Source organism: Oryctolagus cuniculus, chromosome 16, assembly GCF_051225735.1.
Source record: "Oryctolagus cuniculus isolate XC-2025 breed Fujian yellow rabbit chromosome 16, ASM5122573v1, whole genome shotgun sequence".
In the NCBI taxonomy this organism is placed as follows: Eukaryota; Metazoa; Chordata; class Mammalia; order Lagomorpha; family Leporidae; genus Oryctolagus; species Oryctolagus cuniculus.
Genome location: NC_142882.1, coordinates 20220001 through 20232076, shown reverse-complemented (window position 1 = coordinate 20232076; position 12076 = coordinate 20220001). Strand labels below are relative to the sequence as shown.

General features: G+C 64.4%; 2 protein-coding genes across 3 annotated transcripts; both read right to left on the bottom strand.

The window, feature by feature from the left end:
* Positions 1-1754: 1754 nt before the first annotated feature.
* On the bottom strand, positions 1755-6004 carry CCDC194 (coiled-coil domain containing 194). Of its 2 annotated transcripts, XM_070058968.2 has the most exons (4): positions 5612-5988; positions 4284-4380; positions 3961-4093; positions 1755-3240 (listed from the first exon to the last, which is right to left on the bottom strand). In XM_070058968.2, exons 1-4 carry the CDS (start codon positions 5936-5938, stop codon positions 3024-3026), a joined length of 774 nt encoding a protein of 257 aa, XP_069915069.1. In that variant the 5' UTR covers positions 5939-5988; the 3' UTR covers positions 1755-3023. The 2 variants fall into 2 exon arrangements, with proteins under 2 accessions (XP_069915069.1, XP_069915070.1); XM_070058969.2 differs by lacking the exon at positions 3961-4093 and having other exon boundaries at positions 5612-6004.
* A 2471-nt stretch (positions 6005-8475) lies between these two features.
* BST2 (bone marrow stromal cell antigen 2) lies at positions 8476-11444 on the bottom strand. The gene is made up of 5 exons (XM_070058970.2): positions 11125-11444; positions 9613-9688; positions 9427-9487; positions 9058-9192; positions 8476-8758 (listed from the first exon to the last, which is right to left on the bottom strand). Exons 1-5 carry the CDS (start codon positions 11422-11424, stop codon positions 8716-8718), a joined length of 615 nt encoding a protein of 204 aa, XP_069915071.1. The 5' UTR covers positions 11425-11444; the 3' UTR covers positions 8476-8715.
* Between the last annotated feature and the right edge of the window lie 632 nt (positions 11445-12076).

Here is a 12076-nt window from a genome sequence, read left to right as displayed (position 1 = left end):
GGGACCAGCCGTGGCCGGTGGAGGGGACAGGAGGGGCACGCAGACGACACTGGAGATGACCCACAGGGTGTGCAGACAGGAGAGGCAGAGGGAGGACAGGCCAGCGGAGGGCCTGTGGGGGGCAGGTAGGTACTGGGGCGCAGGTCCCCCCAAAGGGTTCTGGGGGGGGCTCCAGGAAACCCCTGGGGACCAAGCCCCTGCCCTGCCTCCCTCCCTCCCCAACACCCTCGGGTCCGGCCGCACCCTCTCTCTTGCACCTGCCATGGTTCCCTGTTGCCCTGCACCCCCATAAACGCTTTTCAAGGATCTTGAAGCTGCGTGGGGGAGGGAATGAGATGAACGATGCTGCCATCAGGGATGTTTTAGGTCCCACGTGCCGCCCTTGACACTGATCAGGCCCTGGACCCCCGCAGTTGCCCTGGGAGGGGCCTCAGGTCCCTGGGGCTCCAGCAGGGGCCAGGGCAGTGTCCCCGACTCCAGCTCCAGCTGACTCCAGCCGAGCAGCCGTTTGCTGCTGGCTTCAGGATTTTGGGGGGGGTCACAAACCACCTCTTTCAGCCAGGCAAACCCTGGGGTCCTCCGGGGGCGACAGGTGGAGCTGCAGGCTGCGGCGCCCCCTGCTGGCCGCCGGCGGAATGCAGCACCCAGGCGCGCTCTGAGGCTGCGCCAGGCCAAAGCCAGGAGCCCGGAACTCCTCCTGGGTGTCCCAGCCGGGTGGTGGGACCCAGGAACGCCAGCACCACGACCGCGCTGCCTCCAGGGTGTGGCTGGCAGAGCTGCGCTTGCGGAGCCCCGGCCTGGGCGGGGGGTGTGACCAGGCGCCCCAGGCCCCGCTGAGGGAGCCGAGTTCCGAGGGCGTCCCCTCTCCCTCCCACGCCGGCCTCCTAGAAACTTTAAAAAGCAAACTGTAATTCTTAATGATTTGCATCGTAATGTGTGTGTGCGGTTTTAAAAGTGCAGACTTTAGGGGCCGGAGCGCGCTGTAGCGGGTGAAGCCGCCGCCTGCAGTGCCGGCATCCCATAGCGGCGCGGGTTCGAGTCCTGGCTGCTCCACTTCCAGTCCTGCTCTCTGCTGTGACCTGGGAAAGCAGTGGAAGATGGCCTAAGTGCTTGGGCCCCTGCACCTGCATGGGAGACCCGGATGGAGCTCCTGGCTCCTGGCTTCGGATTGGCGCAGCTCTGGCCATTGCGGCCAACTGGGAGTGAACCAGCAGATGGAAGACCTCTCTCTCTCTCTCTCTCTCTGTAACTCTGAATTTCAAATACATAAATCAATCTTTAAATGCCAACCTCGATGCCACCAGGAGGCAGTGGGACATGAGCCCACAAGGGGGAGCCATTCACAAAGTCATCGGCCGGAGATGCCGGCCGCGTGAAAGGCAAACACGGATGGGAGGAAGGCTCCAGAACGTTCCAGAACGGAGGAGATGCAGCACAAGGCCACAAGGCCACCAGGGAGCCGAGATCCGCGGGTGGTGATGGACGGCCCGGGGCCATCGGCTGCAGATTAGACAGCAGCCTTATCAGCGCGTTTCCTGTTGGTGTCACAGCCTGGCTTTGCAGGGGACACATGACTGGAGGACTTCAGGGGACAGAAGTGCGGCCTCAGAGACACACAGGGGACCTGGGCGCAACAGCGGGACGGCGTAGGAAAAGAGACCGGAAGTGGGGCCGCCGGGACTTGAACCCGCGCCCCTATGGGATGCGGGCGCCGCACCCACGCGTTCACTAGCACACAAAGCCACAGAGCCCAGTGACAGCCATGTGCTAACATTTTATTCGAGAGGCAGAGTGCGGCCCCCACCCGAGTTACCCAGCGTTCTATAGAATTCCGTCCCGGGGGGCTCACGGGTCTGAAAGCATGCCATGCGGTCAGCAGGCCCAGGGTGTAGTGTGGGAGAGACGTGCAGGCCCCTTCTCTAGTCTCAGGCAGAGCACTGGGCTGGGCCTGGACGCGGCCACACGCAGCCTCACAGGACCAGCGGGACTGGAGCTCACGGAGGCAGGAAACCACGCCCTTGGCTCCTAGCCACATCCACCCACTCATAAACCACGCCCACATCTCCTAGCCACACCCACTCACTCACAAACCACGCCCTTAGCTCCTAGCCACACCCACTCACAAACCACGCCCTTAGCTCCTAGCCACACCCACTCACAAATCACACCCTTAGCTTCTAGGCACACCCACTCACAAACCACGCCCTTGGCTCCTAGCCACACCCACCCACTTATAAACCACGCCCATATCTACTAGCCACACCCACTCACAATCCAGCCCTTAGCTCCTAGCCACACCCACTCACAAACCACGCCCTTGGCTCCTAGCCACACCCACTCACAAACCACGCCCTTGGCTCCCAGCCACACCCACTCCATCCTGACTCCACTTTTGCACCTGCACCGCTGGCCGCGGTCTCACCCCACCCACACACCACAGCGCCCGCCCCGAAAGGGAGACTTTTTTTTTTAAGTCAAAAAGAAACATAAAAACAATGCGAAGCCGAGCTCTGTGCCACTGTCGCCCTCTCCGTCGCGGCGGACCCGGGCTACCAGCGCCTCCGGGGGGCCTTCGCTTTCTCCGCGCTGTGGCTCGCGCTCTGGCTGTCTGATCTCACGGCGCCTGCTCCCGCAACAGCAATGCCGGAGCCGGGCTGGCGTTCCCGCGGTGCGAATAAAGCACCCCCACCCCACCCCCACCCCGCCTTGGGGATAAAAATTGTTCTCTTTGTTGAAATCCCAGCCGGGGCCCTGCACCCTCCCCCCAGGTCTGTCCTGTCTTTGTCACCTCCTGTTCTCACCAACTCTCCAATCACCCATTCTCCACACGAGGTCAACCGAGACCCCTCCAAGGCCACTCCCTGGCCAGGGCTGGCTCTCCAGTCCTGCCTTTGTCACCCTAGGGGAACTGAGGTGCCCTGCTCAGCGCCGTCTCCCTGTGCGACCCAAGGGGCCTCAGTCTGCCCATCTTTGGAATGGGTCACAGGGGGCAGGGCTGAGTCTCCTTTGCATACAGCTTCCGTTCAGGACGGGGGTCCCCTGGGCGTCTCCGCGGGGTCTGTCCGCGCTGCCCCAACTGCCCACCCTGCGGGGGGCTCACTCGCCCTGGTGTGCAAGGGTCGCCGGCAGCCCCCCGTTTGTTTGGGGCGGCCCCGGGATCCTGAACGTGTCCGGGACTTGGGGCGCGTGCGGGGCCGGGGTGCTTGGCGCCGGGGTCCTGTACCAGTTTCCAGCGATTTCCTGCCGGGAAGGGGGGACACCGTCAGCACCTGGACCCCCGTCCCTAGAGACTACCGGTCCTCATCCACCCAGGCGCCCTTTCCCGGGAATTTTACCCCCAGAATTCCCATCCCTGGCCCTTTGCCCAGGGTTCCCCATCCCCCAAAGCCTCCTTCCCCCAGGGTCTCCCACCCCCAGGGTCCCCTACTTCCCAGGGTCTCCCATCCCCCAGAGTCCCCCCCATCCCCCAGGGTTGCCCCTCCCCCAGGGTCCCCTACTCCCCAGGGTCTCCCACTCCCTAGGGTCCCCCCATCCCCCAGGGTCGCCCCTCCCCCAGGGTCACCCATCCCCTTGGTCCCCCACTCCCAGCGCCCCCACCCCCCGGGTCTCCCGGCCCTCAGGAACCCCATCTTTGCCCGCCATGGCCATCCTCAGGACCCCTCCTCAGGGACCCCCAGACCGGCCCACACCCTCGTCCCGCCCCGGAGTTCCCACCTGTGCCAGACCCCAGGCACCCAGGCGTCTGGCGTGCAGGGCACCCCCCCCCCCCCAGCCACTGCCTGCCACCGGTAGGGTCTCACTCCGGGACCCGCCCCTCGCGCCTCCCTGGGCCCAGCCCACCTAGCCTCGCCCTCCCCTTCCCAGTCGCGCCCCGAGCTCTGATTGGCCCCAAGAACGAAACCCTGCGCAGCCACTGGCCGCGCCCCCGCCCCGTCTGCCCCGGGCTCGCCCCTCGCTCACACGCGCTCCCGCAGCGCCGCCTCGCGGGCGGCGCAGGCTCCGCTCTGGGCCTCGGCCGCGCCTGCGCGCAGCTGCGCCTCGTCCAGCCGTCGGGCGGAGTCTGCGGCCACGGCCTCCCAGCGCGCCACGGCTTCTGTGGGCGCAGGGGTGGGGTTAGGGGGCAGCCCGCGAGCCCGCCTGCCCCGCGCGCTCTTTGCACGGCGTTGCATCCCTGTCCCAGGCCCCTTGGCACAGGTGCCGCCCGCACGCGCGCCCTGTGCCTTGTTAATTGCATAGCCAGGAACCGACTAGCCCCGCTCATCTCCTTGCACCCCCCAACACACCTGCCAGGGCCCCGTTCTTGGCCCCCATCTGGGTCCGCTGCGCCTTGACCTCGTCCAGCTCCGCCTTCAGCGTCTTTAGCTCGGTCCGAAGCTGGCTCTGTGGAGTGGAGGGGAGGGGAGGGGGCGGGCCAGGGAGGGAGGGGAGAGAAGGGAGGGGGTGAACTGGCCCTCCGCGGGGGAGAGGGGGGACACGGGCTCCTCTGTCCCTTTGGGAGATGTGGCGGCGACCTCTGAGGCCTGGCGTACCAGCTGCCTCCCCGGAGGGCCGTCTGCCCACACCCACTCTTCCCCGACCCCAGGCCACCAGCAGCAAGCGGGCTCCGGGCTCCGGGCTCCGTGTGGCTGATGGCCGCTGGGGTTTGTGCGGGTCCCTGGGGAGAATTCCGCAGAATCTCTCAGAGCAGCTTCCGGGGGGTGGGAGTGGGGTGGAGCAGAGCCAGCGCTCGAACCCGGAGCAGTGCTCGGGACCTGGCCTGCCCAGGCCCTTCTCCGTGGACAGAGCGGGAGGGGTCCCTTGGGATTTTAAAAGTTCAGCTGCTGCGAGGGTGATGGAGTCCCGGCTCAGAGGGGCCGGCTTGCGCCCGACCACCCCGGCTCCCTGCTAATGGCCCTGGGAAAGCAGCGGGCGTGGCCCCCTGGGAGCCCCGGAGGGCGCTCCAGGCTCCTGGCTTCAACCTGGCCCAGCCCTGACTGGTGCAGGCTTTGGGGGAGCGAGTCAGCGGATGCATTTTGAGTGGATGAAAATAAATAAAGATAAAAACAAAACCCACGATTCTGCTCTCTCCGGTCCTGTCTTACCCAGCAGAGCGATCTTCCATTTAAAAAAATTTTTTTCTTTTTTTAAATTTCGACACTGCCCAACCTCTCCTGGATAAGGGTATCCAGAGGTACACAGTAGTCACTCAATGAATGCACAAGGCTGGGATTTTGAGGATGCGCTCTCTGAGGCTTGGGGCTAGAAAGAGTTAAGAAAGAGTCGGAGGAAGCGGAGGACCTGGCTGGGACCTCCCCCACGAGGGAGGCCACTTTATTTAGCTGCGTAATTACAGGTGACAGGAGCATCCCTGGTCCCTGTCTCCAAATAGAGCCACGGAGGCCGGCTGGGGGAGGGGCTGAATGGACGCCTGGCCAGGGTTAGCCTAGGGTCTCCCCGGGTTGGCTCAGGGCGGGGCTGGGGTTCCTGCCGCCACCACTGACCTGGCACAGAGCAGGGGACCTGGGCCATCCAAAGGCAGAGTCCAGGGTGGGGTTGGAAGGCGGGGAAACTGAGGCACACTGTAGCCCTGGGCTTTCCGGACGCCCCGCCCCCTCCAGCCCCGCCCACCCACCTGTTGGGTCTGGTAGGTCTTCAGATCATTCTCCAAGGTGCGACGGCCATGCTCGGCCTGGTCCAGCTGCCCGGTCAGGGTCTTGATGCGCTCGGTGGCCTTGGCCAGCCGGCGCTGCAGATCCTGGAGCTCGGGCCCCGGGTCCCCCGGCGGCGGCGCCGTGGCGTTGAGCCCCGGCTCCGGGCAGCCAGGCCCCCGGTTGGCCGAGGCGGCCAGGTTCCAAGCCACCAGGGCCCCGCCGGCCGCGGCGGCGGCCAGGAACACGGCAGCCCCGCACAGGGCGAGCCCCCGCCAGGCGCGCCCGGGCTCCAGGCCCGGCTCGGCCATGCCGCCGTCCGCAGCTCCGGCCACGAGTGTTTAATTGGCATCTCGGGGCTGCAGAGACACCCACAGTTCCGCCCCGCCCGACCGTGGATCCGCTCCAGGGCCCAGCCCAGCCTGCTGGGCCCCGAGGGACTGGGGCGGGCCGGGGTGGGGCATGGCCCTGGATTCCAGCGGTGCCTCTGCAACCGCCGGGCGCCCTTCGGAGCCTCAGCTTCCCCGCTCTGTGAAATGGGGACAGCAGCCGCCGCTGCAGAGGGTGGTGGGGACCCCCAGGGTGCTCCAGGAGGGGCTGGGGTTTTGCTGGGCCCGTTCTGTGGATGGGAAAACCAAGGCGGGGAGATGAGAGACCTGTCAGTCAGCCGATGCCGGCCTGGCTCCAGCTGCCCCCACCCCGTTCCCTGTGAATGGCCGTGGGGCGCGAGGATGGAGGCCAGGGTCCGTGAGCGACCCCCAGCACCCTGGGCATTTTCCACACGGCCGCTAGGGGGCGACAGCACAACGCGAATCGCTAGCACCCGGGTTTCCAACCTTCGCCGCCGCCCCTGCCCAGGCCGAAGGGAGCTGAGCGTGACCCCGCCAGGGGCTGACGCCCAGGTGCAGGGCCCAGGCTCCTCCAGGTCCTCACGGAGGGAACTCGCGTGGGAGAGGGGGCGTGGTCATCTTGTGGGCACAGCCCTGATTGGTCTGCAGAGCTTGTGGCCTCTCCTACGATTGTTCGGTTATACAGTGCTCTTTTGGGACTATGGATGGCAAAGTTGTCAGTGTTTTTTTTTTTTTTTTAATATTTATTTATTTGAAAGGCAGAGCAACAGAGAGGGTGGGAGAGAGATGGAGAGAGAGGTCTTCCATCCGCTGGTTCACTTCCCAAATGGCCACAATGATCAGAATCGAACCAGGCAGAAGCCAGGAGCCAGGAGCTCCATCCGGGTCTCCCACGCAGGTGCATGGGCCCAGGCACCTGGCCATCTTCCGCTGCCTTCCCAGGTGCATCAGCAGGGAGCTAGACCGGAAGTGGTGCAGCCGGGACTCGAACAAGAGGCGTGGGATGAGTGTGCCACGCAGGGTCGTAACCAGCAGTGCTGCAAACCCTTCGGGCCACGGTCAAGGTGTTTATCCTTGTGGGACCTGGGGTTGGAGCCTCCAGCCCCTGGGTAGAGGGAGCCTGGCCGTGGGCCGAGGTCAAGTTCACGCACTGGGCAGAGTCACTCGGCCAGCAGCAGAAGAGGCAGGAGGTAGTGGGGCGGGGTGGGGTTGGGGCACCCAGTAGCCCAAGGTTGGGGGAGGAGGAGGAAGCGGGCCCGCCCAGTGGAGCGGCCATGCTTATTGGCGGAGGGCACTGTCGACTGGCTGAAGGCATTTGTTGTTGCTATGACAACCTGGAGACGGCCCGGAAGGCTCTGGGCATCTCTGGGACTATGGCCACGGGCCATGGCAGAGGAAGGCCCGCGCCCTGAGGAGTCAGCAGTGCAGGGGGCCCTGCCTTTGACCTTGAGAGTAGAGAACAGGTGCTCCAGGCGGAGCGTGGGCAAAGGTCCTGGGGCAGGGAGTGCTTGGTGAGTTTGGTAGGCAGAGGACCACTGTGCCATGGGGTGAGCAGGCGGAAGGGAGGCGAGAGGAGCCCCAGGAGGCTGGGTGTCCCCTAGAAGGGAGGGGCGCTCTTCATTCTTGTGCCCACCAGGGACCTGAGGACGATGCAGATCTCCCAGGCACAGAGGGTAAAGCCGCCGCCTGAAGCACCGGCATCCCACATGGGCACCGGTTCGAGTCCTGGCTGCTCCACTTCCCATCCAGCTCTCTGCTGTGGCCTGGGAAAGCAGTGGGAGATGGCCCAAGTCCTTGGGCCCCTGCACCCGCGTGGGAGACCCGGATGCAGCTCCTGGCTCCTGGCTTCGGATGGGCGCAGCCCCAGCCGTTGTGGCCATTTGGGGAGACCTCTCTCTCTGTCTGTAACTCTGCCTCTCAGATAAATAAAATCTTTTTTAAAAAAAAGACTCCTGGCCCCGGGGCCACGGGCAGGAAACTGCAGACAATAGATGGATCCCAGAAAGCAGATAACGGAGAGGAAGCCAGAAATGGTCCTTGGGCCTGGCAGATGTGGGTGAGGGGTCTGGGGGGCGGAGCCCTGGCTTTGGACGGGCGCCCAGGCATGGGGGTGCGGGACGAACAGGAACTCGGAGAAACGGTGGAGCGGAGAACCTTCCTGGGGACTGCAGATACGGGTGCAAATCTCAGCCCGGGCCGGCGCTGTGGCGCAGTGGGTGAAGCCGCCGCCTGTAGTGCCTGCATCCCACAGGGGCCCTGGTTCGAGTCCCGGCTGCTCCACTTCCGATCCAGCTCCCTGCTATGGCCTGGGAAAGCAGTGGGAGATGACCCAGGTCCTTGGGCCCCTGCACCTGCGTGGGAGACCCGGATGCAGCTCCCAGCTCTGGGTTTCTGCTTGGCCCTGCCCATCTGGGGAGTGAACCAGCGATTGGAAGACTTTCTCTCTGACCGGGCTTTTCAAATAATTAAACATTAAAAGTAAAATATATTCCAGGAACTTGAGAATAAAACCTTTATTTTTTTAGAGCTCAAAACTCCAGGACAAAGCGACAGAAACCGTTACAGCAAAAAGCAGGTGCCCTGCCCCCCTGCAGGCCCAGGGGAGAGGAGAGGGCCCCACCCAGTGTGGAGGGTGGAGTGGAGGAGGCAGCACGGAGTCCCCCCGCCCGCACTGCTGCTACTCCCGCCCCCCTCCACCTTCTGCAGCCGTGCCGCCCCCGCGGTCCCCTCCCAAGGCGTCAGCAGCCACTGGTACCAGCCAGGAGCACCTGCGGGCTGAGACTATAAGAGGGACTCTGGGTAGAGAGGAGGCCACGCCCCTCCGGAGCCCCGCCCCCTACAAACGCCCCGCCCCATAAGATCTGCAAAAGCCAGGCCCTCTGCAAACCACGCCCCACTGGGCCACGCCCACAGCAGCCTCGCCCCATCTAACCTCTCTACTAAGCCCCGCCCTCCACTAACCACGCCTCCGCCGAGCCACGCCCTTCGCTAGCCACGCCCCCGATCCCCGCCTCGGCCCGCAGCCCAGTTTCCAGATCCAGGCACCCCAGGCCCCACCTCCCGGGGCGCCCCCTCCTCACCAGCTGCCCCCTGGAGTTCCGAGCAGCGCGGCGGCCAGGCCCAGGCCCAAGAGGAGAGGAGTGGCCGCCCCGCCGCTGGAGGCGGCCCCAGCTTGGGCCGCGCTGTGCTGGTCCCTCAGGGCGCTGTTCTCCTTCCTGAGAAGAGGGGCGGCTCAGGCTGCTGGCCCCGCCCAAGCCCCCGGGGAGGGTCCGTCACCCCAGCCCCCGCCGGAGCCATGGAGAGGGCAGCGGCCGGGGCGTGGTGGGGAGAAGGCTATGCGGGACCACCCAGGCTTCTCCCTCGGGACAGTGGGGAGCCAAGGGGGGTGTCCTGGGTTTGGGGGGAAGGGCGGTGGGCGTGGCCTTGGGTGATGGGGGAGGGGCTCTGACCTCAGGCGCTCCACCTGCGCCCAGGAGTCCTGCAGCTTCACGTTCAATTGCAGGATCTCGCCTGGGAGGGGGGGCGGGGAGGACAGGACTGGGGGGCGTGTCTCCACCTGGCGGCGCCCCGCCCCCAGCCAGGACACGGCCCCGCCCTCGCCCCCAGCCCTGGGCGCCCCCCCCCGCATTTCTCACCTTGCAACTCCTCCATCTCCACCTGCTTCTGCAGGTCCTTAACCTTGGCCGCCTCCAACAAGGCCGTCAGGTTCGCCTGGGGCAGACAGCAGGCTCAGGGCTGCGCGCTGGCCCCCTCCCTGCACCTCCGACTGCAACCTGGAAACCAGTGTCGCGCCCCTCCCAGGGCCCCCCATCAGGGTGCGACCCCCACAATGCGAGTTTTGAGGTCTCCCGTGTAGCGGATTTAGGGGGCTGTCTGTACTCAAACCCTGCTAGAAATTTCCGGATTGGGGCTGGTGCTGGGTCCGAGGCTGTGAGAAGCCACCCCCACAACCAGCTTTCACTACGCCCTTATTATCCGTTACCTAAAGTGTAACCACATTAGCCTGTCAAGCAACTGTTAGCAATAGTAAGCAATGCTAGATGGCGTTGACTTTATAATATGTATTCTGTAGATGTGGAGCTAAGTAATCCAGCAACCATATTAAGTTGATTGTTGAATGACCCAAACCACTGGCCGTTCCTGGCACTCGCTATCGTATACTCCCCTTCCCTCCATCTGGCCAGATGTGCCCCTACCCTGACCCAGGTCCAGGAATGTGAGGTAATTACCTATGCCTATAAGGGTCAACGCTTTAGATAACGACCCCAGTAGGCAGCCATGGGATTTATCAGAAGTGTCAACGTGATCTATAGCATTCCCTTAAAGCCTGCTTGGACATGGTAATAAAAGCTTTGTAAGAATGAGGCTGGGGCCTCTCGGGTGCATCCTCTCCTGGAGGCACCCGAGAGGCCCGGGTTCGAACTCGCAATAAAAACGACCCTGCGGGGCCGGCGCCGCGGCTCACTAGACTAACCCTCCCCCTTGCGGCGCCGGCACACCGGGTTCTAGTCCCGGTCGGGGCGCCGGATTCTGTCCCGGTTGCCCCTCTTCCAGGCCAGCCCTCTGCTGTGGCCAGGGAGTGCAGTGGAGGATGGCCCAGGTGCTTGGGCCCTGCACCCCATGGGAGACCAGGAGAAGCACCTGGCTCCTGCCATCGGATCAGCGCGGTGCGCCGGCCGCAGCGCACCGGCCGCGGCAGCCATTGGAGGGTGAACCAACGGCAAAGGAAGACCTTTCTCTCTGTCTCTCTCACTGTCCACTCTGTCAAAAACAAACAAACAAAAACAAAACAAAACAAAAAAACACGACCCTGCTATTTGGCTTCAAGTTCGGTCTCTGGTGGTGTGATTTTCGGGGGACCACGGACTGCGGGCATAACAGGGGCACCCGCATGGGAGACCCGGATGGAGCTCCTGGCTCCTGGCTTTGGAATGTCCCAACTCCGGCCCTTGTGGCCATGTGTGGAGTGAACCAGCGGATGGAAGATTTCTCCTTCTCTGCCTTTCAAATAAATAAATAAATCTTAAAAAAAAAAAAAAAAGTCCCACATACACGGAGGCAACCCCCGGGCAGTTTCAAGGCCTCCCCCCACCCCCACAGTGGGAGTTTCAAGCCTCCCCCTAGCGGGTGTCATGGTGCCTCCTTACCACCGTGCGGTTGCAGCTGGCGGCCTGGGTCTCAGTCTGCCTCAGGCCCTCCTGGGCCCGGCCCAGCTGGCGCTGCAGGACACTGGTGGCGCTGTGACACTCCTGCTCTGCCCGGAGCCCCTCCAGACAGGCCGGGCTGTGGGCTTTGTGGGTGAAGATGCCCAGAGCGACCGAGAGACCCACCACCACCACCAGCAGCGCCAGCACCAGGGCCGGGAGCCACCAGCGGCAGCGCCCCGAGTCTTGCTGTGCCTTCAGGTCCATAGGCACTGGCCAGTGGTGGTAAAACGTGGCTGCCATGTGGAGCGCCCTCTCTCTTCGGGTGCCCGGGCTTTGGACAGGAATTAAGAGGAGCTACTGTCTCCTGAGGCCCTGCCCCCTCGTGAATATTCAGAGGCTCCTCCGCCAATCACAGCGTGCAGAAAGTCCCCCGACCTGCAGCGTACAGACTGCTCTGGTCATTTGCCAGTTGCGAGTTTTTGGTTTCGGTTTCCCGGGAAAAGCGTGGTTTCAGAGGTCACTTCCTCCTCGGCCAGGAGCTGTCCCGCCAGACCAGGCTGGGCGTGGGGGAGGGGGACGCAGGCTGCCTGGGACTTCCGGCCCCAGCCCCCCTGCCTCGCTCCTGCAGGTGCCTAAGTGCCTGTGTCTGCCAGCCCCGAGGTCACCTGGCACCCACCGGAGGGGCAGAGGCCACCACCCCAGGTGACCAGCTTGAGCTGGGGGACTGGGCGGGTTATGTGTCCCAGGGTTGTCATGTTGACCCCGCCCCCCACGGAGGGGAGCAGGGGAAACGGCCGGGTGACCGGGGCTGCAGTTCACTACCTGGCCACCTGTGGCCGCCTTGGCTACAACCCGGGGCTCCCCGGCCCCTGTCTGGGCGCCCAGTAGCGGTACCAGCTCCTGCTTCCAGAATGGACAGCTGCGACCTCCACCTCCACCAGAAGCCCCATCC